This window comes from Aptenodytes patagonicus, chromosome 7, assembly GCF_965638725.1.
Source record: "Aptenodytes patagonicus chromosome 7, bAptPat1.pri.cur, whole genome shotgun sequence".
In the NCBI taxonomy this organism is placed as follows: Eukaryota; Metazoa; Chordata; class Aves; order Sphenisciformes; family Spheniscidae; genus Aptenodytes; species Aptenodytes patagonicus.
The window spans coordinates 56,838,891-56,862,161 of NC_134955.1; the positions used below are offsets into that span (position 1 = coordinate 56,838,891).

General features: G+C 43.5%; 2 protein-coding genes, 1 long non-coding RNA gene and 1 other non-coding gene across 7 annotated transcripts in view; 2 read left to right on the forward strand and 2 right to left on the reverse strand.

The window, feature by feature from the left end:
* Positions 1 to 2,389: 2,389 nt before the first annotated feature.
* On the reverse strand, positions 2,390 to 7,526 carry LOC143163671 (uncharacterized). Its single transcript, XR_012995950.1, has 2 exons — positions 6,675 to 7,526; positions 2,390 to 4,933 (listed from the first exon to the last, which is right to left on the reverse strand). It is a non-coding gene; the product is annotated as an uncharacterized LOC143163671 (long non-coding RNA).
* Positions 5,247 to 5,520, reverse strand: LOC143163899 (small Cajal body-specific RNA 13). The gene has a single exon (XR_012995989.1).
* Positions 7,527 to 8,273: 747 nt separating the features above from the next.
* Positions 8,274 to 14,940, forward strand: GLRX5 (glutaredoxin 5). The gene is made up of 2 exons (XM_076345381.1): positions 8,274 to 8,583; positions 14,146 to 14,940. The coding sequence occupies exons 1-2, from the start codon at positions 8,274 to 8,276 to the stop codon at positions 14,322 to 14,324; spliced, it is 489 nt and encodes a 162-aa protein (XP_076201496.1). The 3' UTR covers positions 14,325 to 14,940.
* Positions 14,941 to 21,003: 6,063 nt separating this feature from the next.
* Positions 21,004 to 23,271, forward strand: part of TUNAR (transmembrane neural differentiation associated intracellular calcium regulator) — a 177,344-nt gene continuing 175,076 nt past the window's right edge. For 3 of the 4 annotated variants that reach the window (XM_076345382.1, XM_076345384.1, XM_076345383.1), the window contains exon 1: positions 21,004 to 21,447. The gene's annotated coding sequence lies outside the window, so the exon portion shown is untranslated. The remainder of the gene's footprint in view (positions 21,448 to 23,271) is intronic. The other variant, XM_076345388.1, reaches the window with a different exon arrangement.

Here is a 23,271-nt window from a genome sequence, read left to right on the forward strand (position 1 = left end):
ATCCAAAACCACAAGTTTCTGGCCTCCCCTTTAAGAATTTGTGTTTTTACCTCCCCCAAGAGATACTTTTGAGCTTGTTCTTGAGAATTTAGTCCATATATTACAAATGCAAGTATGCCAATACACAATCCTCCTCTCCCATTTAAAGTTTTTGTTAGTACTGTGGATCTAATTTTGTTCACATTAGATAAAAACTCATCTGAAAACCAAGTGATCCAAAATACTCTTTTTTCAGAGAGCTTAACATACAGGAGCTCACAATTTACCTGCAACATCAGTATCTGTGGTTAGCAGGCAGGGATTTAAAACACAGCAAGTTCAAAGCACCCACTGACTTCAGAAACCCAGTTTAAGACACCTAACTTTTCACAATAGTTTTTGCAGGACTTTGTATTTTCCACCTTCACATACTCTCTGCTTATTGATTCTAATTACAACTGCAAAGGCCAAGAACTCTTCCAAGTCAGCCTTCAAAGTACATCAGCATGAACGCTCAAAGAGAAATACCAGCAGTGAGCACTGTTGAGGACTGTACTTTAAACAATTTTCCAGGTTTCCCTCCATAGTAGAAATTGAAATAACGTCCATCTAAGGAGGGCATATTAAAGGCTTTGATACCATCCTCCTGCAAGCGGCCTTCCTTTGTTTGAACCTCAGGGCACACCAAGAAAACCAATGCCTATGCATTGAGTATGCAGGGTTTCTGTGGAAAAAGACGTCATGTCATAATGAAAACCTTGGTTTGACCTCCTGCGCACACGCTTTTGAAAGTTGTTCAGCCTACATCTAACATTTCCTGATTATCTGACTTTGCAACTTTAAGAGCATTCCTTTAACAACCTGCATCCATGCTTATTTCCTTAGAAGTCCTTGCACAAACCATCTTGGATCAGAATGCAAGTCTGGTAACTTATGCAGGGAGTGACTGAAAGATCACAAGCTGGTTACTCAGCACCATAAGGTGGTCACTAAGGTGACCAAATAGCACAGAAGGCTGAGACATGCTGCCACTAGATTCTCACCTAAAAGCTTTGAGGTTTCATTTCTGTGCTCTTGGGAAAGCCTACTTTGCATGTGCCACTCAACTTTAGCCCCTTCAGATCATGGCAGAGCCCAATTTGTTTGGGGTGGGGGTTTTTTTTGTGGTTTTTTGGTTGTTTGTTTGTTTTTTTTTTTACCCAGAACTCTTATTCCTAATTTTATCCAGCACTGCCCTAGCAGTTTCTGCTGTCCATGCCATCAGACCTAGCTGCTACAGCCTTACCCATGTTCCTAGTCAGTCTGATTCCCTCTCCCCTCCATACTCCCAGCATCCATTGTTTGGTTAAACATCTGGTCTGAGAATCTCCCCACTCTGAAGGGAGAGAGACAATGACTGGAATAGGCTTGGAAAGAAAACACTGTCCCATCCATCTCTAGGAGCAACTATCTGCATCGGATGAGAAGTACAGTTCCCCTCCACCTGTCTCAAGTCCCAGCTTCCCACACCTTTGTGCACCGTCTCCTTACTTTCATTACTGGAACCAGACTCTAGCCCAGCCTGCAAAAACTCAGAAATACAGGGACAGTATCACATACAGTGGGGAAAAAAAACCAACAGATTTTTAGCTCAGTTTAGTTTGTACATATACAAATAAGAGTTTGCAGAACCTTATACCACAGCCAAACATAGGCAGATTTCAATGCACATTCCTGTCAAAGATCAGCTCTCAGTAAAGTTTCAAGCCCTCAAATTCCACACCACAGCTGTCTTCTGAGAGGCACCACACTTTACATCTGCATCATGCAAATTCAAGTTCTCTTTAGCAAAGCATAAACCATTGCGCAGCTCCTCTGGGAAATTTTAGTCAAAACTCCAGTTGGCAAAAAAACTTGAAAGCTTCAATCCATATGAAAAGATGTAAGCAAGTGAGATGAGGGTCATTTTATTCTGCACAATACTTTATATAATAATGGGACTAGGAACACCTTTTTACAACAAATATCATTGACTGCAATGATTAATTTTAGTTTAGTTACTCGCTTAAGCTTTTTTTCATCCCTGCTTTAAAGTATCACTTCTGCACTTCCACAAGCATGCGGTATATAGCTAAGAATTACCCTCAACATTTTACAGTAATGAGAGCTTATTTATATTACATCTAATATAAAATCACATTGATAACACTAGCAACTGAAGACTAATATTTTAACGAAAAGCTTCCAGGCTCCCCAGAATTACTTTAATACAGATTTGTCAAGCAAAGATAAGCAACAGCAATTCATGTGATTTAGGGTCACAGCATTGGCTAGACTATAGTTCCTTTTCAAAGGAATGTTACGAGAACTTAAAAATGTGTTAAAATGTGTACATACATTCCTAGAAAAAACTGAAAGACTAAAGGGTGCGTGATGAAAAAAAAAATCTTTATTGAAATATTGTAGTACCAAGTTTAAAAATACTAAGATTTAAAAAAAAAAAACAAACAACTTTTAATTAAGATTCTCCATAACAATTCCATCTACTTTACAAATACACTGATGTGTGCAAAACTCTTGAATTTTTAATTAGAAAAATACCTCATACAGTTGAAACTCATGTGTGATGACATATGCTTGGTACTGTCTTCTGCCACGGAGATCAAATGGCCTGTGCTGTTTATTAAAGTTGAGGCAAGTTTTCATAACATGAGATGCATTTCTCAACATGAGGCAGAAAAATACCTTACTATAATTTCTTTTTTTAAACTTTATATAGAATAGATAAGGGAATTCGAAAGTGCTGAACAAGAACAGATGTAATCGCTCCCAGAGGCAACAAGCATTCAGCTACTACAGCCTGCCATTTTAGTGAAGTGTGTAACTCGGGGATCACCAGCCGCCAGACCTGAGCTGTCAGAGCCCCCTCGTGGACACGAAATACGCGCTAATCGGAGCTTTTCTTGCCTCACTGCAACTGCACGTTCGTAAAACAAGCTAAGCCAACAAAAGCACTCCTGTCATCGTAGCTATACCCAGAGTATGCCAGTAGAACTTAACTGGGGCGCAAGATTCTTTCTTACGGGCAGAGTGTGCCCTGGGGTTTTCCCACAATTACAAAAAAGCAGAAGACACTTCCAGCATTTTAAGTAAATTACAATTTGTACGAATTACCATACCAAGTTAAATCAGAACCTCAGGACCCTGTTTCTGCAACACTGGTCAAAAGTGAATGCACAGGAATGAAAGAACAGGACATGCATGTAGTTGTATATGTAATCCCAGTCCCTATCTTTCTATGGCTCAAGACTTGATCCAATAACCGTATCTTTGAATTTAGCAGATGAATTTTACTTTCTTGAGTTTGTCCAGTCTTTTTTCAGGCCCATGAAAGATTTTGGCATTCATAACTCCTGGGTGAAAAGGGGCAAGAGGTGTTTTCAGTAGAGGTAACATTTCTCGGCTCTGAATATAAGTTAGATGTATATAAAATTATGCTTCCTCTGTAATACTGAAAGACTCAAGCATCACTACCATCTGCAAATAAGGAACAAGGGTTTAACAGACTCTGGTCAGGCAGAACAGTTGCAAGAAGCTTGCTTATCCCCAAGAATAATCCTGCTCCTCAATTACAAAGGCCATATTACGTGGTCCTTGCTCCAAGACAGCTTCACAATTCACAAAGCAGAGTGTTACTACAAAGAGGCATATATTGAGATCAGTATCATTAAGAAGCAAGCTTGAAGTCTAAAGAGTGTCTCGTTTAAAGTTCCCCATTCAAGCTTGAACATGATCTTCCACTCTATTTGTTAAATGTGGGGCTCAGACAGTTTTCCTTTGGTTATTAGCATGACCTCTCTCTGCTGAAGGCATCCTTACATGATCTAAGGCAAAAAACTGCCTTAGATCATGTAGGTCACCCATCAACTAACCGACTTACATCATTTTGTACCTATTCTTCATCTCTGTCATTTATGAAATGGACTGTTGTATTTTAAAGCTAATGCAAACACCCTCTCGGGAATACACTATAAATCCATGAATATTGTTTAATTACCGATCTAGTTCAGAAACAAACTTGCTTATAGGTCTCCAGGTTAGATCCAAAACAGGATATGAGATACAGTTCAGATTCCAAAATACCAATTTCCCATGGGACCTGGGTTTCCAGGCCAGTAAAACCCCCACAGCACTTCTCATTTCTGCTGCTTGTTGCGCAGCTTTTTCAAACTAGCACATCTTCAAAATAAGCAAGAACTTTTCACAGACATTTCTTCAGCACTCACAATTTAGGCACCCCACACAAATTTTAACTGTGCAGTCCAGAACTTTAGGCACATTCAGAACATTCTTAATGCTCTCAAAACTGAGGATATGTTGGCACTGCCAGATGTTGCCTTGATGGTATGCTGAAATTATTTACCTGGCGTGCAGAACAGCTGGAGCTGAAGCCATCCCACTAAAAAGCTTCAAGACACAATAAAACCACCTAAGTAGAGCTCAATTGTTAAAGCGCAGTAAGGGACTTCATTTCCAGGCACTATCACAAGTCAGAAAGACACACAGATATCTGAGTTGGACACAGAGGTGTCCTGTTCCGATAAGCTGAAATGAGACTTTTCTTCTGATCTTTCTCACCAGCTAATTTAGCCCTCCCCTTTTTTAAAAACCAACCAAACAAAAAACTTTCTGCTGACAGTATCACATTCTTAGATGTCTAGCTTCTTCTGCACTGTATAAAAATCTTAAACCACCAATTCATAACTAGTAATTCTGTTTAGCAGCAGAATGCCTGGAAGTAGCCTAATTTGTGACTAACTGTGAGCATTTAAGCCCTGCAGTTTGAATACTGGCGCTTTTATTACTGCTTTCAAAATGAGGTGATAGGTCTTCTAACAGGAACATCAGCAAAATGTCAGGAGTCTTATGGGAGTCCCATTAATATTTCTTCTGAACAGATGATTTAAATCATTATCTGGAAAATACAAGAAGTTTCACTTAGACTGATAGAAAACTGTACCAGGTAACAAATAATGATCTCTGTTTCTAGAGTGTACGTGGGCTAATTGTTCTAAGCCTAATTAGTAGGGAAAAGTGTTTATCCACTAATAGAGTGCTGCATATTGCATAATCCAAAAGCATTTGACCATACTAAATATTTTATTAAAAAGCATTCTGTTAAGCTTAATATTATCTCACAGGCCAGTCTCACAAAACTACAGTGAGAAACTATAAATTCAGGTACTTTTATTTAACTCAGTACACAGACTGCAGAGATACTTTCTAACATTTATAGCAGTTTTTCAGTGTTCAGCAGATGTTACTCTATTTGCTAAACAATATCAGACTGCAAAATTGCTCTTACTGTTGATAGATCAATAATGACATGGGATAAGTCATTATCTCCGTGGCAACAGAATTATAACTGTTAGAGGAACATTGCGCATGTTGCTGCTGCGACTCTTAACAGGCATGCCTCGGCTTCCTCACACAGGTGCTCTCTCTGCAAGCCTGGTATGCCCAGAGTACTAACAACCAAGGGCATCTCTTGGACTACAGAGGATTAAACTACAACTGTGGTTATGTTATTCTGGAAGGAGCATATCCTTATAAGGGTTTATTACACTTCAGTTTGATGTCCTTATTTCATTTATAATTTCTAATGAACCATCTCCTTGTAGAAATAGCTAGAATGAAATTCAGGAAGGCAAATACTACAAAGTTCCGTTTATAGCCCAACATTTTTTTGAAAGAAGACATTTAGTTGCCTTTAAGAATAGAAAGATCTCTTTCTTTTTACTCAATTTTCATTTAATTCCCCTCTGTCTCCCCAGGGTCTTAAAGCAGCAGGAGTCTTTCTGCTAGATTAAAATGACAAACTAGACCACTTGGGCTATTACACTGAACACTTGTTAAGCCTCTGTCTCTGTGTATCGTACCAGTTCAACAGAGAGAAAAACATATTTTTGCTTTGCAGAATTTACTGAAATTTTATCTAGCATGAACTGGATGCTGTTTTTTTTTCCCCACATTGCACAACCTTGCACCATGTTAATCGCAACATAAAAGCAGTTAACAGAAAGCAATTAGCTTTTCTGTCTCTTGATCAGCATAACTGTGCCTGGCTTCTGACATTCTGCTGAAAACTACACATACTGACACACAAAATGCACAATGTTCATCAACAAAATGTGAACTTTGCCTTTAGAGTCATAATAGAAAGTCTCTCTTCATAAATACATATACTTTCAAATACTGCAGCAACACTTTCTTTTATTCATCAGCTGTTCACATGGGATGACAAACCACAAGTTCGCCACAATTCCCTTTGCAATGTGTTCTAATTAAATAAATAGGCAAATTAAATTAAATAAAAGGCAACAGAAGCGATGCCCAAAGGTGGTTTCATAGAAAATGAAAAACGAGTTGTTATTCAAGCATCAACTGGATTCCACAAAAATCAAGAACTAGCAAAGTCTTCTGAATGCTGAAAACAAGCTGGTCTTGTCTGTGAAGCTCTCACATGTCTAGAACTGGGTGGAAAAAAATTATTTTCCTTACAAATGGAAGTAATACAAGTGTCCATTAATATACCAAAAGTCCAGGTGCCAGAGCTGCAATGTAAATTAGTACTCAGAAATACACTTTGATTTGTTATTTGTGAGAGACCGTGGCTTAGTACAGAGGAAAACTTTGCAACACTTTCTTCTACTTACAGGATGGACCTGGCTGCTGTAGGAAACCTCCATGCTCTGCTCCAAGTTCTTGGAAAGAATCCGGCATCTGCCCAGGAGCTCAAATGAAGTTGGCTGCACACACGGCCTTTTCCAGGACATGTTCTAAATTCGGTACTTCTCTGGCTGATGCAGGGCAGTTCTGCACGTCTTCCAGCACCGACTGAACCAACCCTTTTGCACACTTGGCCAGCCAGCCCAATCTTGCTCCCATCTCTCCATCTTGCTGCCACCCCCGCCAGCTGTGCCAGTGACAGACCAAGCTGCACAAAGCTACTGGTTTCTCCGGTCTCCTCTCCTAGTAATAAAGCACAGCATGCAAAGAACTACCAGTTTCTCAGTGATAAAAACCGCCAGCTTCATCCCATTAAAAACCAACCAAAACCGAACAAGTGAATGCAGCCAAATAGGCCGCTAGACCACAGCCGAAGGCACCAGGGAGGCAGACCCATCCAGCGCTTTGTCAGCTGCCCACATGAAGCCTCCGCGGCCTCCCCCGCCTGCCTACGGTGACAAAAGGTGCCGACTCAAGGGCGCTGCTCTTCTGAGGACACGCTTCCACCACTGCGACTCGCACACGTTTGTACACGCTTCGCCGCCCAGGAGTTTCAGTCAGCACAGGCAGCCGATGCACCAGAGCAGCCCGCCCCTCCGCAGCCCCGTTCTCCTCGGATTTCATTTAGCCGTTAACGCCGTTTTGACTCCCGGCTCGCCCTCAGCCCCAGGGAGCTCTACCACAGCCTGCACCACCGAAGGGCCGGCAGGATAAAACCCAAATCCCACCCCGGGGACAGGCGGCGTCGGCACATCCCCCGGCTCCACCACGGACCCCCAGCTCACCACCCTCACGGCTCCGCTCAGCCCGTGACGCCCCCGGACCCTGCCCGCACGCCAGGCCCGAAGGGAGCGGCTGAGCACGGCGGCGGCCGCCCGACAGGCCTCCCTGCCGCGCTGCGCTCCCTTCCCCACCGCGCCGCTCGGCCTACACCCCGGCCGTCCCGCGGAGCCGGTGGTGGGGACGGGGGGGGCTGGGCAGCTCCACGCCCTGCGGCGGGGAAGAGCAGCACATCCATCCCCCCCCCCCCCGCCGCCAGGCAGGCAGGCAGGCAGGCAGGCAGGCAGGCAGGCAGGCAGAAGGCGGCTGAGGCGCGCCGGGCCTCACCGCCACCAGCACGGCCGCTACCCGGAAGCGGAAGGAGCTGCGCGCTAATCACACACCCCCGGGGCTTCCCGAGCAAAACACCGCACGGGGGAAGCCTGACCAATCGCGTCCGCGGAGCGGGCGGGGATTAACCAAATCATGTCAGATTGACAGGTACTTCTCCCAATGCAACTGCAGCAGCGCAGTTCCCTCTACAAATAGGAAAGCAAGGTGCCCTCAGGGTTGCTGGGTGGGACAAGGCTCGCTGTATCTTCACGCTACTGGCTATCGGTGCTGATTGGCGGGTGACTACGCCTATGTGGCGGAGACGCTCAGCCGCGACCTTTCCTGCTCTCCGCCAATAGGCAGTCGGCGTTGGCTCGGGGCCGGCGGAGCGCGGCGGGGGCCGGCAGTGGGCGCGGGTGGGCGGTCGGGGCAGCATGAGCGGGGTCGTGCGCGCGGCCTGGCGGTTGGGCGCCGCCGCCGCGCGGGGCCGGGCCGGGCGGCCGCTGAGCCAGGCGGCCACCGGGGGCGCCGAGGGCGGCGGGGCCGAGGGCGGCGGCGGCGGCTCGGGGTCGCGGGAGGCGGTGGAGCAGCTGGTGCGGGCGCACCCGGTGGTGGTGTTCATGAAGGGCAGCCCGGCGCAGCCCCTCTGCGGCTTCAGCAACGCCGTCGTGCAGATCCTGCGCCTGCACGGCGTGGAGGACTACCGCGCCCACGACGTCCTACAGGACCCCGACCTCCGCCAAGGTCAGCGGCGGGCCGGGGCAGGGGCCGGGCGCGGCGGCTGCTGGGGGTCACCTTTGGGCGCCGCCTCCCCCGCTGCCGGGGCTTGCACGTAGCCTAGGCCGGTCCCGGGCTCCTCTTTGTGAAACGCCGCTGCTACGGGGCAGAGCCAGAACCCCGAGGTACCGGTTTCCCTATCGGAAGGGCCCTCGGGAGGCTCCGGCGTGTGTAACTGCTGGGCGGTCGGGGTTGCCTTAACGCCTCTGACCTTCTCGGGGGTTGTTGGAGCACCCCGCCGGGCACCGTGTGGCAGCCCCTGCTTGCTTTCCACAGATGGAACTTGCTTTTGCTCGCTTTCTTGGGGTTTTTGTTTTATAAGCAGGTCTACGTCCCGGGGCTTGGGTGTTTGTGGGATTTGAAGCGTATCACAGAGATGTGCTACTGAGGCTGCTTTGCCTGGACGTCCCTGTTGGGTTTCTGTAACCCTTACTGTGTCCAAGAGCGTCGTAGTTATCTGCAGAATGCAGATCTTGGAGATCGGGCTTTTTGTGCCACGCTCCCTTGCCTAGTTAACAGACACAAAGCTCCATTAAAAGACCCCTACAATACTTCATTATCTGGTCAGATTTACTTGTTCCCTGTGAACGGTATGGTGAAACTTCATGAATGGCTTGGACTTAACCACTGTATTCCCTGCTGGCACTGCCTGCCAGGGTTCTTTTGATAAAGCACAAAATTACGCTAATCATTTGCGCAACAAATATTTAGTAATAGTTTCACCATTACTGCTCGAGTGGTAGGAGCTGTTCTATATAAGGTTTTTTGCTAATTGTAGAAGACTAGTAGTCTGTTCTCATAATGCTTTTCTTCCGTCTTTCCCTCTTCAATGTGCGTAGCTGACTGTTAAGGTTTTATGTGGTTATTTGAGAAAGTTTTAAAACAAACAAAAAAAAGATAAAAATATGTAGTAATTAGTCTTGCAGGTGCATGGCATTAACAGTTCTTGTCCAGAATACGTTAAAATGTGCTTTCAATCCACATGCTGGCATGTATCAAGTGACTTCCTTCTCCTGTGTTTTTGGTATCATCTAATTCAGTTTTTCATTAGCTTTTAGCCAAAAGGCTGATTTTTCCAATCCTTGCTTGCTTTTCAGTTCATGGATATAATAGTTGGTATGGTATAAAAACTTAAATACTGGAATTTGGGTGTGATGATGTTTTTTGTTAATGTTGGTTTTGTTCAAGTAAACCTTCTACTGTCTTTGGCAGGTGAGCAAATCACGGTAGTTTTCTAAACTTTATTTACACATCTAAATTTATTAAACTTATGATTTACTAGAACAAACTCATAAACTAAAAAGGAGGAAACAAAACCTTGAAATCAAACCATCAGCATTTCACCTTTGGTTGAGAGGGCTTTTGTGAGCCTTTGAACAGGCAATGCGTTTGTCAGTTATAATCTCTGGGCCTTGACCATGTGAATATATAGTATTTTCTTCCTATGTAACAGGGACATCTCTCTTCTGAGCACAGTAAATGTTTCTTCCACATAAACTCTGGCTTGTGCTAGGTGATCCGAGAGGTTATTACCCCCCTGGCTACCTGAGCTTTAAGTTGAAATTAGTGGTTTGATCTGGACTGCTTGGCTAAGCTGCGCTCAATGCAGTAACAGAGCGTGCACTTGCACAATATCCTGCTGGTTCTCAGGTGCTTAAAGGAGTTGTTCTGTTCCCTTCCATGCACCAGCCTTGGCACTTGTCCGACTGCACGGAGAGCCAGCTCGATTTATTAACTGGATCGCTGGGCATGTGAGTTGAACTAGCTTGTTGTACTGAGGCGAGTGCCAGAGCCAGCACCAGGGATGGAGCCCTGAAGTGAAGAGTCGGGGAACGATGCTGCTGCTTTCAAGGCCAGCGGGCTGTCATCCTGCTTCAACTGTATTACCTACTGTACCCTAAAAAGCCAGTATCTGCCTGCTTCTGTGGATGGCAGTCTCTGACAGAGGAGAGGGCAGGGCTGCTGGAAGCTGTAGTTGCCAAGTGTGATTCAGTAGTGGCTGCCTGAAGGCCCTCTTAGTCTCCTCCTGGAGCTGGCCTCAGGTGCAGAAAAGTTACGTATGCAGCATGTGACTCTTTCCTAAGCCCTCTGTGCCCTGTGTGAACATAATCTGCACTGCATGCATGTGGGGTTAGCGAGGGAATGCTGAACCTTTAGCTGTGAAAATATCTAATACATCTGTTCAACTTAAGATTGATCTGCAAGGAGATTACTGTATGTGAGCTGGTCACCAGCTTTGTATTCAGCTGAGCATAACTTACATGTTTGCATATATGTATGCTTATACCATTTATAGTAAGAGCAGGCTGTTGCAGAGATGGTGGTTCAGGCATGTTTGAAGTGCTGGGTGGTTTCTTCCCTGTATCTATTGAAACACCTTATTTTCAGGTTGTTATAGTTCAACTGCTGAAACTTACCTTGTGCTAAAATATGGCAAGCTGTAAAATCCGAACAGCTCCCCTACTTGCCTCTTCACCTAAAAGCACACTCAGACCCGTGAAACTAAATGGTTATTGGTACTTCATGTGATTTATCTGAACTTGAGCTGAGGATATGCTTCCCTGACACAAATCCTTCCTTACTGAAGCTGGTTTAAGAGACTTCGGCACTCTCTTGGACTCTGTGGCAGTCCAAGTTTCTCTAAGTTGGCTCTTCCAGAAATGATCCTGCTTTCAGCTGATGGACAGCATTAGGCTGGTTCAGGTCGCTAAGGTGGCAGAGAAGCTTGGGATTACATACTGGAAAAGTGGTGGTTTAAACTGGTTTGAACTGTTGTGGTAGTTCACCCTTGGATTATTTTCATTGTTGCTTTCCATTACCTAAGGATGGGATGCTGCCAAGAGGGCGGTCTTGATCCTTCCTCCCACCCTTGGGCTAGCCTTCCCTCAATCATGCTTGCACCAGTACTAATGATCTCCATGAAAATGTGTTGCTTTTCTGGAGGAAGTGTGGCAGGATTGAGAGTGGTTGCTTGAGTCAGGTCTTTGATGTGTCCCATCATTCATTAGTGCTAATGCTGGCAAGAGGGCGGCTGGAGTTGGGGAAATGGGGTGGCAGTGCGCTAGGTACCCCTTTCAGTAGCACTTTGCACCGATTCTGGTTTCACAGTCACCTTAAAGTGTGCTAGCTCAGCTGTCAAGCTGTAAACCTGATCTGTGGAGTGTGGTTTTACAAAGCAAACAGTGGTTCAAAGCTGAAGCTGCAGCATCTGAAGCGCAGTGGGAAGTGTTAACCTGCAGCGAGGGGGAAGGAGATCCCTTGGCGTGTCTGTACTGCTGGAGGATTCATCACAAAAGCTCATCCCGAGTGCAGCAAGCATAGACCAGGCTAACTTGCTTTAACACTACTGAAATAGTATCAGTAAGTGCTCTACTAAGCTAGGAGTTGGTTAGCCTGTTCAGGGGGTGTTCAGTTTGTAATCTGGTTGAGCCTCGTGCACGCAGGCATTTAAAGCAGCTTGTCCAATACATGAAATGCAGCATACAGAGCAACTAAGCTTGATTGTATTCATATTTTTACCTGAAGTTGGATAGATCCTTGAAAGTACTATCAGTGCTTGTATGGATGTGCAATTGGGTCCTTGAAGAAAATATTTCTGTGAGAAAATAGTTGGTGTAAATATTACTGTGGAATGCTTATTGGCAGCAGGTTTATTATGCAGAGCCCTTGGTTTTCAATTCATGTTTAGCATTACAATATCTTAACAAAAACAAATCCTATTTTGTATCTGCAGTGGCCCCTTTGAGTAGGGTTATCCTTAAGTGTGCCTTAGTGTTGGGACTCAGTTTTTCATTGCAACTGTTGTGGGTTAAAAGATTTTTAGGACAGACCACTTTTGAGTGCTCAAAGGCCAAGGAGTTTTTAAGAAGAGTACTGCTAAACACAAGTTCACATCAAAACTACGAATTTCTGCAAACTGTGTGTAAACAATTGAGAGGTTTTAATGAAATGCTAGGGAAGAAGTTACAGGTGGTGATGCTGGAGAGGAGGTTAGATGGTTATGGGTTCCCTTTGGCCTTGATTTATATGCTAAACTTGCTATTCTGGACTTTTGAAGCATTGGTTGTCCATGCACAAAATCGTAAATCAAAATAAAATCTCCTAGCTGATGTTGCACTTCATGGCTAGGAACACTTTGTCACAACAAAATTTTTTCCTAGATTACTATTATTTTAGTGGATTTTTTTTAAACACAGTGGTATTTGACTAAGGGGAATTAATTAGCTCTTTTTCATCTTTTATGCATTAAAATTGTAATCCCATTGCATATTTATGCACTTATGCACATTTATTAAAAAAGTGTTTTAAGTTCCAATAAAGTAAGCATAATTTGCTTATATGGTTAATTTTTTACCTCAAATATTTCGGGTTTTACCTTTACAGCCTTTAGAGGTTAAAATGTTTTCTAAGGGGAAAGCAAATTCCCTTGTGTTTTCTGCTATACAGGTCTAATATTTGCTGTTAGTACTTTGACAGCCTATGCTAAAGCTCGCACATGCTTGTTTAGAGGGTTGACTTCCAAGGTGAATGGGCTCTGATGATCTGAAAAGACACCTCTGTTGTCTGTAGGCTTAAATTTGCTATATGGGCTTTCGTGCCTTTGGTAGAAAAATTCCAGGCATTGCATGTCGAAAATGTGTAAAAATGTTGAATTCAAAACTTGGAATCTAAGCAAGTGCTGGTGGACTTGGTATAAGAGCATACAGATGCAGAATTTAACTATTTCCTCTGCTACAGAAATAATGGCTTTGTGTGAAGGGTCATTTAAAAAGTGGGAAATTGTATATAATGATTCTTCTGTATAATTTTGTGTGATGTCTTTAAGTGCAAGTTGGGATCCAATTTATACCAGCTGATCAGTTAATATTTTTGGATGATCTTACATTTGTCTTCTGTGAAGTATAGTTTTAAATTTTAATTCTGTACTTCATAATTGTGACCCAAGCTCCGTTTTGTTTAGTGAGTACTTTTAAGAGACTTCAGCCTTTGTGCCCCTCCCATGGGCTGTCAGGTCTGGCAATGAAAGATAAAGCAATTTGAAATTCATAAGGCTTCCAGCGGGTGAATGTATCTTGCAATTGAAATTGCAGTAGTAAGTACAACTGTGTGAATTCAGTGAAAACATAAAATATTTTAAAGTCCCTTTGGGAAATATAAAGGATAACTGAATGTAAACAGTTCTCAAGGTTTTCTAAGACTTCTCATTTCTTTAATTGATTGAAAAATCATATTTGCTTGTTTCCTGGGAGGGAAAAGAGACACTGTGGTTTCCCAGCTCCTGTTTGAAGTTAGTATAGGAGCTGACTCCGTATCTTTCAACCCACATCTTTGAGTTGGAATGAGAAACAAACCTAACTAACGTAGTTTTTCTGATAATGCTTCTGTTATATAGATACATTTTTGCCTCAATGGGGAAGGAATGAAAGTATCAGTAGTTCTGTCAGGCTGAAACAGCGTAGTCTGTTTAAAAACCCATTCTGTTTGGAGATGGGGGAAAACCTTTAATACTTTTATTTTTTTCTTATGCAGGAATAAAAAACTACTCTAACTGGCCTACCATCCCACAAGTATACCTCAATGGTGAATTTGTTGGTGGCTGTGATATACTCCTCCAGATGCATCAGAATGGAGATCTTGTAGAAGAGCTGAAGAAGCTAGGAATCCGTTCAGCGCTTCTGGATGCAAAAAAAGACCAAGACAAAAAGTAAAATGAGGAAAAAAAAGATACTGTGATGGGAATAAAGCAAATCTTCGATAAGAACTTGTTACCAGTAAAGCCTTACGTACTTTAGCTCAAAGAAGGAATCTTTTTGAACTGACACTAAGGTTTATCTGTGAATGTCTGTTCGCTCATGGTAAATGTAGTGATCTTGGTATTTTGATTTATGGACATTGTGAAAATTTGAGTATAACCAGTGCACTGTAAAGCATACATTTGTGGAAATTGTGTTTAAAAAAAAAAAAAAGAAAGTTCACTTCTAAAAGCATTCACTTCTTGATTGAGGCGACAGCAAACCAAAAGAACTAATAATATTTTTATGGATTTTGAGTGTGTGTTTCTCTGTTCTTTGATACATGAACCTATGCAAACAGTGTTTGCATTCCCTTGCTCCTCTTGAAAAAGCGTTAAGTAATAGTACATCAGTTTTGCTGTATAACTCCTGGTGATAAGAGTTTCTGAGAGCCTGTAAAACTTCCGTAATCGCATATGATATAGGAGAAAAATAGTCTTCAAACAATATAGAAGAAAAAAGATTATATGAGAGTGCATGAAATATACTTTTATTCCAAAGGGTAAAAAATAAACAGACTTGTACAAATACATGTATAGTGGTCATTATTACTTTGTAACATTCTGATGGCTTTTAAAAGATTGCAAAGAATTGTGCCTGAAGATTTTATAAAACCTTTTCTACCTCTTGCAAAGCAGCTTTTCCCCCCTGCGTATATACTTTGTGTATTGCAGTTCTGTGTCAGTGCTAAAATGTGGGAATTGTTTAAGGCTTCAGTAGTCTATCTTGAAATAGTATGGGAGAATACTTCAGTTACTACTGTAATCTTGTATTATTTGCTAGTTACTAAGTTATCTTTTTATATTTGTTGTATTTCCAAGTATTTTCTCCTGACTGCTGTGCTTTGAAGAATATGGTCTTCAAACATGGGATTAACAGATGAAATGTTCCATGTAGATGAATGCAGTAGAGAGGCTACTGAATAGATAAATATTTCCTTGTGGAAAGTCTCTGAAGTCTTCAATGCATTTCCCTAAGTTAAAACAAATTATATTAACCAGTGCAGCTTCAGCTGTATAGCAATACTGCTAGGGTTAAAGGCCAACCAAGCTGTTTCTAAATGCAGTTTACTTTTAGTAGTATAAACCAGTTTGCATGTGAATTAGGCAAATGACTGGTAATAAACTGTATTCTATGTTGATTGTCTACAATAGTTCCTCTTTATTTTAAATGACTATTCTAATGAAGCTGATACTACTTTTGATTTGAAACCTAAAATGTTTTCCACTGTATAGCATAGAAAATGTGTTTTAGAGTAAGGAAAAATTACGAATGGTCAAAGGAAGTCAGGACTGGAACTTGCAGACAAGAGCGGTTTGACAGAAGTTCCAGTTCTGAATCTCTCCTGTCCACTTGAGCAAGCTGTCCAGTGGAGAAATTATACTGGTACGTTCTTCACAGAATGTGCCAAACTGGTTGCAGCAAGCTTACTGTACAGTTTTAATGCAATCAGTATCACCAGGATTAAATACAGTGTGTACAGGCTCTGTGTATTCACTTGTTCACGACAGCTGCCCAGTACCAGGAGCGGTGACTGAATGACCACTGAGTATGAATACGTTCCACTCGGAGGTGGTCACTTGTGACTGTTAGGCATGGAGACACGAGTGCAAGATTTTTTTGTTCGTGTACCGCGTCACATACATGAAATGCAAAGCTGTAGGTCTAGATGAAGGTTAGTTCTGAGCGTTTCAGTGTTACCTTTCTTTGAATTCAAATTAAACAAGCTTTTTTGTGGCTAATCTTTCACGAGTAGATTTTGCCATTCTGAATGTAAAATGATGTTTAGAAAAATAGCTGAATTTCGAAAGTCTTTGGTTATTCGTGTCAAAAGACCTATTGAAATGGATGCACACGGTAAACAAAGAATAAGGTAATGAAGAAAATTAAATTATTTTCTGCTTCAATGGTTAACTCTTCGTCTGGCTACTAAATAAATCTATTAAAAAACAAAACCCCAAATCTGCTGTTTCATAGAGCTCTATATTCTTCTGTGGAAGTTGAATATTTTTCAGTACTATCTGCTAGTAGTTGAACATAAAAGTAACTTTAGCATTGTCAGGTCTTCTTTTTCTTCTAAGCAGCAAAATTTTTCTCCCAGCTTAAGTTCCTGCTTTTACCAAAACTATGAAAGTTTTTCTACTTTCTCTACTTCCTTCCTCTTAGACTTTTTAGGTTTTAATTTGGTTAAAATTTTGCATACCATATATAGTAGTGTTTATATCCATCCTTTGCCTGATTGGAATGTGTTGTGATTGAGTAAGTAAAAGCAACAGTGATACCATAAAGCGTGTGTGACAAAGCCACAAGAGTGGGAATATAAAATGTGACTTCTGCCTGCATTCCCATACAAGCCACATCTTTCCAGGCTCTGTGTGCATGAGCAGTTTACGTATTACATTTATATAAATGCTCACGTTAATCCAACTGCAATAAAAAAATCACCGTCTACTTAAATTGTAAAACTTCAGATGCTCACAAAGAGGCTTATTTTGGGAGTTTACTGTGAGTATTTTCCCCAAGAAACTAGTTCTCAGTTAGGCTGATCGTTTTAGAAGCTGGGCAGTATTCTGCGCTCTGCTCATCAACTTTTGCTGTCTCTCAAACTAGAGGCGAAAGGGAGCATGCGCTTCTAATCCAAAAGGGATGCTGCTGTAAATGAGCTGATTTTTTTGAGAAAAAAATGTGCCTCTCATTGATGAGAGATTTGCACCGGCTTTTCTCATGCTCTTTGGCAATGAGAGAGGGCAACTGATAATACTGGAGTCTGGGGTGACAATCAGTGGATGTGCTGAGCTGATACTGGGGGGCTGGTGCTAGCTGGAAAGATCCATGAGGAGTCCCTGGTCGGGAGGATGCGAAGGGTTCTGCAGGGGAAAGAATGACTTTTTTCCCCTGGGAGGAGCGGCTTGTCACCAGAGGTGAGGGGAACGATGGGGAAAAAACACTGGCACTGCTGCTTGTGCTTCCCTGATCACTCTGCAGTAAAATGGAGACCGAAGAGGTAATAGTGCTCAGGAACGTGGCTTGGGAAGGCTGGCTGAAGTTGCTGAGAAGGACAGTCAAGAGCAAAGATGGGGAGCTGCCCCTGCCGTCTTTGGTGAAGAAAGAAGCAAACCTGCCTGGTCTTGAGTTTGGTCTGCTGGGATAAGAATAAGGCAGGTGTTAGGGCTGTGCATGAGCACTGTGACCTGCAGGGTTTCCACAGATCAAGGTTGGTTGTATGGAGCTGCCAGCTCCAAAATACCGCGTAGTCCCATTCCTGCTATTTGTGTTTTAGTGTGTTGTACTGGGCAGGCGTTCTGGCTGGCTGCTCCTCCAGCGAGATGCTTCTGGGCTCATTTTGGCTGTATTGCACTGCTGAGGGCTTACAATGAGATGAATGTATGTAAACTGTTATCTATGATTGTTATTCTATTACTATAGGATTGTAGTATGAATGCTTGCCAAACTGGAAACCATTATCATAATTATTTACATTTTATTCTGAGGATGCCCTTGGTGCTGCTGCTGTGGTAAAGGGCTGAGCTGAGTGGACCAGGCTATTCACCAGATCATAAATTAAGCTAATCTTCTGCATCTTCTAACACTTCTCGCCTCTTGCATATAAAGCAAGGTCATTTGATTTAAGCAAATGAGATTGTTTGTATTCCAAAACCGATCCGGTGTCCTAAACCTTCACCAAAAAGGAGGTAGGGTTTCTTTGCTCTCCTTGAACTGGTCCTAGCGGGGAGCAGAAGGAAGCAGGTTACAAACACTTGTTATTGTGCTGCTAGTTTTGATTTGGGAGAATTCAAATCAGTTAAACCAAAAGTTGTTTCCCTGAGAAAATGAGCTGTTAACAGCTCAGCACATCTTAACGGGTTACATGGTAAGCGTGTTTCTCAGCCCCAATGACCTTTTCCTTGCCCTAATTTTGCTAGCAAATGTTTGGATGTGGCCATATTCTCCATTGCTTGTCTAGAAATCTTTGGCAGGATCTTTCCAGGAGTCTGTCAATTCTAACAAAGTGCATAGAAAACAATCAAGTGTGGGAATGTGAAATCGAAGAATCATACCAAGGAAAATCTCCGCTGAGCTGGCACCAAGAATCCCATCGAGGCCCTGTCAGTGCCTGCATCTAAGAAGGGCAACGTTAAAAAGCAGAGCTGGCAGCCTTGGCAATAAATCCCTGTCTAATCCAGTTTGCATGTCCCTTCTGCAGAAACCAGACCTTCTTACGTGGGGTTTTTCAACATCCGTATTACAGGATTGTGTAAGAAAAAAAATACTTAGTAGTTACAAGATATGCATTACCTGTTAAAGAGTCTGTGAGCAAAGGTGGACAGACAGTGAGGAAAGGTAAAGAAACTTTGAAGGTTTTGGATTGTTTATTGTGCTGGGTGGTGGGTCGAGCTTGCTTTTTGTCTGAAAGGGTTGAGATGAAAACACTGCTCTGGAAGAGGCTGTTGTTCATTATTTGGTTTTGACTTTATTGTTGGGATGCTGCTTGTTTCTTTGAATAGTTCTGTGTTACGGCACTGCTGCCTCTTACGTGGCCCGATCATAGCTATTGAAACTCCTGACTGATTTAACTACTTGAGGCCTATCCCGACATATCTTTTAGGAAAAACAGGTTTTAGCTACACAGAAAATAGGACTGAAGTAGCTAAGGTTCTGATTTATAAACTTGCCCTTATCATAATCCAGCTTCTTGCACATGCCTCGTTTCCCTGGAAGTAAGGGAGTAGGCCAGGAGCAAAGGTGGTTTTAGTTAGAAAGACTGTCGTACTGTATAAAAATTCGTGGTAGTCATAAGGTGTGGCTGAGAGGAACGTGCAGTGCTGTCTATAATGAGCAAGCATTCATGTCTTCACAGTTTCGAAGATCACTTCTTACTAATCAGACACCAGAAATGCTTGCAGAACAGCAGGCTGCTGGCTTGTGCTCCCCTCTCAAGAAGAAAGCAAACCTTTCAAGGGTGACTTTTATTCTCAAATGATTTTAATGTTTTAAGACCTTCTGAATCAGAGTAAATAATCAAACTAGACTTCCTTAAAGATGGAGGGAGTCACTAGAAACTTTTCTCAAGCTGTTGAAACACGTGCTGTAATCTCCAAAGTACCTTGTTTACCTTAAATATGTGCAGGTGGTGATGGTTTGTAAGGACCTAAGAAGAATCCAAGGGCCAAGTTCAATATTAATTTTGAAACAGCTTTGCTAATTAAAGAAGTTAATCTAACAAGCAATGGAGAGACAATGATTTTTTTTTTTTTTTTTTAAATTGTTGCAGCTGTTCTACATAAAAAGCCATGAGACTGCTCCTATGCACATGCTGAGATGCTGGCACATATGTCTATGTTTTTGTAGTTATATGTTGTCCCTTCTAACATAAAGCTTGCACGGGGGGCTTACTTAGCATCTTTTAAAGATGAGCTTCTGTAAGATTTTACTTGGCATTTAACAGTGAATTGAGTCAAAAGGGGCTTTGGAAGAGTGTTGGATTAGAAAAAAATCACCAAATGACACTTTTTTGCTTGTTATATAAGCACGTTCTTCAAAGCCTGAAGGATTTTATGTACAATTTAGCCTCAAAACAGTGAAGTAGGGCACTCAAATCTTCATTTTGCAGACTAATACAAACTGAAGTGCAGACAAGTGATTTGCTTCTTGCACATGCCTTGTTTCCCTGGAAGTAAGGGAGTAGGCCAGGAGCAAAGGTGGTTTTAGTTAGAAAGACCGTCGTACTGTATAACCGTCTACTTGTGCTGTAACAGCTATAGAAAGATTAAAATTTTGGAACCTTTAGTCTTAAACCTATGATCTAGTGGGTGAAAAACACGTGCTTTTACAGGAGTCTCTCAACAGGTGTTTTAGAGCTTTCAAATACACACTATAATGAGTATCTCTGAAATACTACTTGTCAGACAAGATTTCCCCGTTGAACAGTAATACTATGAAACCTAACGTTTCTGTTCTCATCCACAATTTCATTTGTCTAAAAACTAAACAGCTCTCCAAGCAGATCTAGGTTTGGATTTTTTGTTGGGTTTTTTGTTTCTTTGGATTTTTTGTTGGGTTTTTTGTTTGTTTGGTTGGGGTTTTTTTTGTTTTGTTTTTATTTGGGGATTTTTTTTTGCTTAGAGAAATTTCAGGTATTCTCTGAAAAGTGGTGCCTTTTGATTACTTCAAAGAGGATGTGGTCCATGAAGACTGGGTACATATTCAAACCTTCACAGCTTGGAAGAGATCAGTTTTAGGGCTGGTATTCAAGAATGTCTTGTACTGCTGATTTTAAAAATATGCAGAATCTAGGACGTGCTTTCCTTCGGTATTTAATGTACTTACTCATCTGTCTGTGATGCTCCATGAGAGAGAAGCAGTTAATACGTGAAAGGGAACAGGTGCAATAAGACTGATACTGTCTGAAAGGAATGCAAATAAAAGCAAATAAACTAAAAATTTTAGGTGGCTCCAGAGGAAGGTTGCGGAGGGTCTCCTTGGGGAGATGCTCTCGGGGGGTGAGCTGCCAGCAGCCGGGCGGAGTGGCCGAGGCCACCCAGGAGATGGTGCTGTTGAACCGGGGAAGCGGCACAGCCCTGACCCAGAAGCATCTTTCAATGCGGTCCTCCCTGTTTTCCATCTGTGTTGCATGTTATTCTTTGGGGTCCTTGTTTTCTTTTGGGAGAAGAAGGTGTCAGTGCTGAACCCGGAGCGTATCCCGGTCTGGTATGTAACGCCATTCCCAGACAGACAACCCTACGCCCTCGATGGAGATGACGCTAGAGCTTGAAGGCGATGTTTTTTCCTTGGACTGCGTGGCTGGCGAGATGGTAACGCCGAGGCGGGGAGCAGCTTCACAGCTCATTGCCCTCATCGGAGCAACCGCCTGAGAAGCACCGTGCCAAAGCCAAGCTTTTGCCGGGCCCCTGCTGCATCACTGCGAGGGGTGGGGAGCAGCGCGCCCACTCGCAGGGGCTCCTCGGGGACCTGCCACCTGCCAGCTTCCCTCCGCCGTCCTCTGAGGCGGCCTGTCCCCAAATACAAGTGTCTGGGAAAGGTAAGCGCAAGGGCGGTTCTGTCGCTCCGCGGCGAGGGCTTGAGTTGGGCCGAGCGCGGGGTGCGATGCCATTTTGCCTCTGGTGCACGGTGGGTGCGGGGTGCACAGAGCAGAGGTGCCGCAAACACCCGATGGGGTGCGCAGCTGCGGCACACCCTCACCCCATGTCTTGGGGCACGAGGCACCCGCCTCCCTCCCGCGCTGGCAGGCTGCAGCGAGCACGTGGGTCTGCAGCCAGTTCAGGATGGGAAAATTTGAGGTGGCAAAGGGGAATTTGGATTTCTTTCAGTCCGGGGTGTCTCAGCGGAGCAAGAGGTCAGATGGTTGTGGTGATGTTTTCTTTTGATACGCTGTTTTATTAGCGTCCTCTGGTTGGGTTCAGAGGCTTCAAAATTGGCCAGAAAAGAACAGCAGGAGCTGGATCAGGTCAGCGGATGCCCTGGCAGTGGCTGTAGCAGCACAAAGTCACCAGACTGGGTATTTGCAGAATGTTTAATGGAAAAGTTCAGTAAAGGCCTTTTCCCCAGTTGCAGGAGGGCTTATGTCTCTGAGTGTTTTTGCATGCGTAACCAGTGACCGGGGTTTTATATGTGACATAAATCAGTGTCTCAAATTCCCCAAGTCTTCTACCTGAGCTGTTTTCTATCTGAACGGGTATTACCAAAATGAGGTCTTTTTACATTCAGGCACAGAGGCAGACAGCAAGCCTACTGCAGGTATTTGGATGGTTTACAAGGCCTCACTAAGTGCAGCCGCCATTCTGCTACGAAGTCACTTTGACTTATTACACCCAGTGCTCTGTGGTTGAAGTGAGTGTGGCCGGCGGCGGCGAAGCGGTTGGTGAGGAGAGAGCCATTCATGGGGAAGATGGCCAAACCATACGTGGTGTGGACCCACCAGGGAGGCCAGTAAAGGATTTGAGGATTATGTCTGTTGTGCTGCATTTCATCTCCTCTCTTCCTAAACCATTAACAGCAATTCAGTGTTTAGCCTTGCCAGGGGTTGTGGCAGGCAGAGCAGTACTAATTCTCGTTGTCTTTTGCGTGGCCAGAGGTAGGATGACTCCCCCCCCCCCCAACTACTTGCTGACAATAAATGATTTAAAGCTCAGCTGACATGTTGCATGAGAAATCATTTGGCAGTGCATGAGGAGGGAGCTGGGTAGGGATGGGGTTGAGGAACTCTGTTGTCCGGCAGTAATTAGGTGTGTCTGCAACAGGAAACCAGAATAAAATTCTGAAGAAGCGTCTAACAGTTTAGGAAGGAGCATAACAGAAATAAAGTAGCCCAAAGCAAGCCTGTTCAAATACCTTCGCTTTTCATGTGAACTTGAGGTACAGTTCAGCTCTCTCTGCTGAAGAACTGTCAAGTTTTAGGGCTGGGGCTGGATGTTCCTCAAGCCCAGGCCTCAGGAGTGAGTGCTGTGAGCAGGAGATGGTTTAGGGCTCAGGCCACGACTTTAACTCCATCAACATGGTCCTGCACATCTCTGTCTTGGAAAGATAAGCTTTTCCTATGTATTAAAGGGGAGTCTCAGCAGGCACCAGGCAGTAAGTTACATATTTTGTTTTGGGGACTATTTTGCACTGAACTCTTGGATAAAATAAAGTGCTAAGGATCAACACAATGACTCAAACCTAGAAGACCTCTCTCCTCTGAGACCTTAACCCACTAAGCTGTAGAGTCAGGCTTCCTTTCACCACAGAAGCTTTGTGGTTCTTTCTGAGCCAGGAACCCTGCCCCAACAAGTGGGAGAGCATGTGCTCTCTTCTCTCCCGGTGCCTGGTGCCCTGCCTGGTGGCTGGGTGCTTTGTTTGAGATGGG

Bases quoted from the DNA above. Each gene is read 5' to 3' on its own strand.
- GLRX5 (XM_076345381.1), top strand. From the start codon at position 8,274: ATGAGCGGGGTCGTGCGCGCGGCCTGGCGGTTGGGCGCCGCCGCCGCG. The intron at 8,584-14,145 runs GTCAGCGGCGGG...TTTCTTATGCAG, and splicing joins GGACCCCGACCTCCGCCAAG to GAATAAAAAACTACTCTAAC.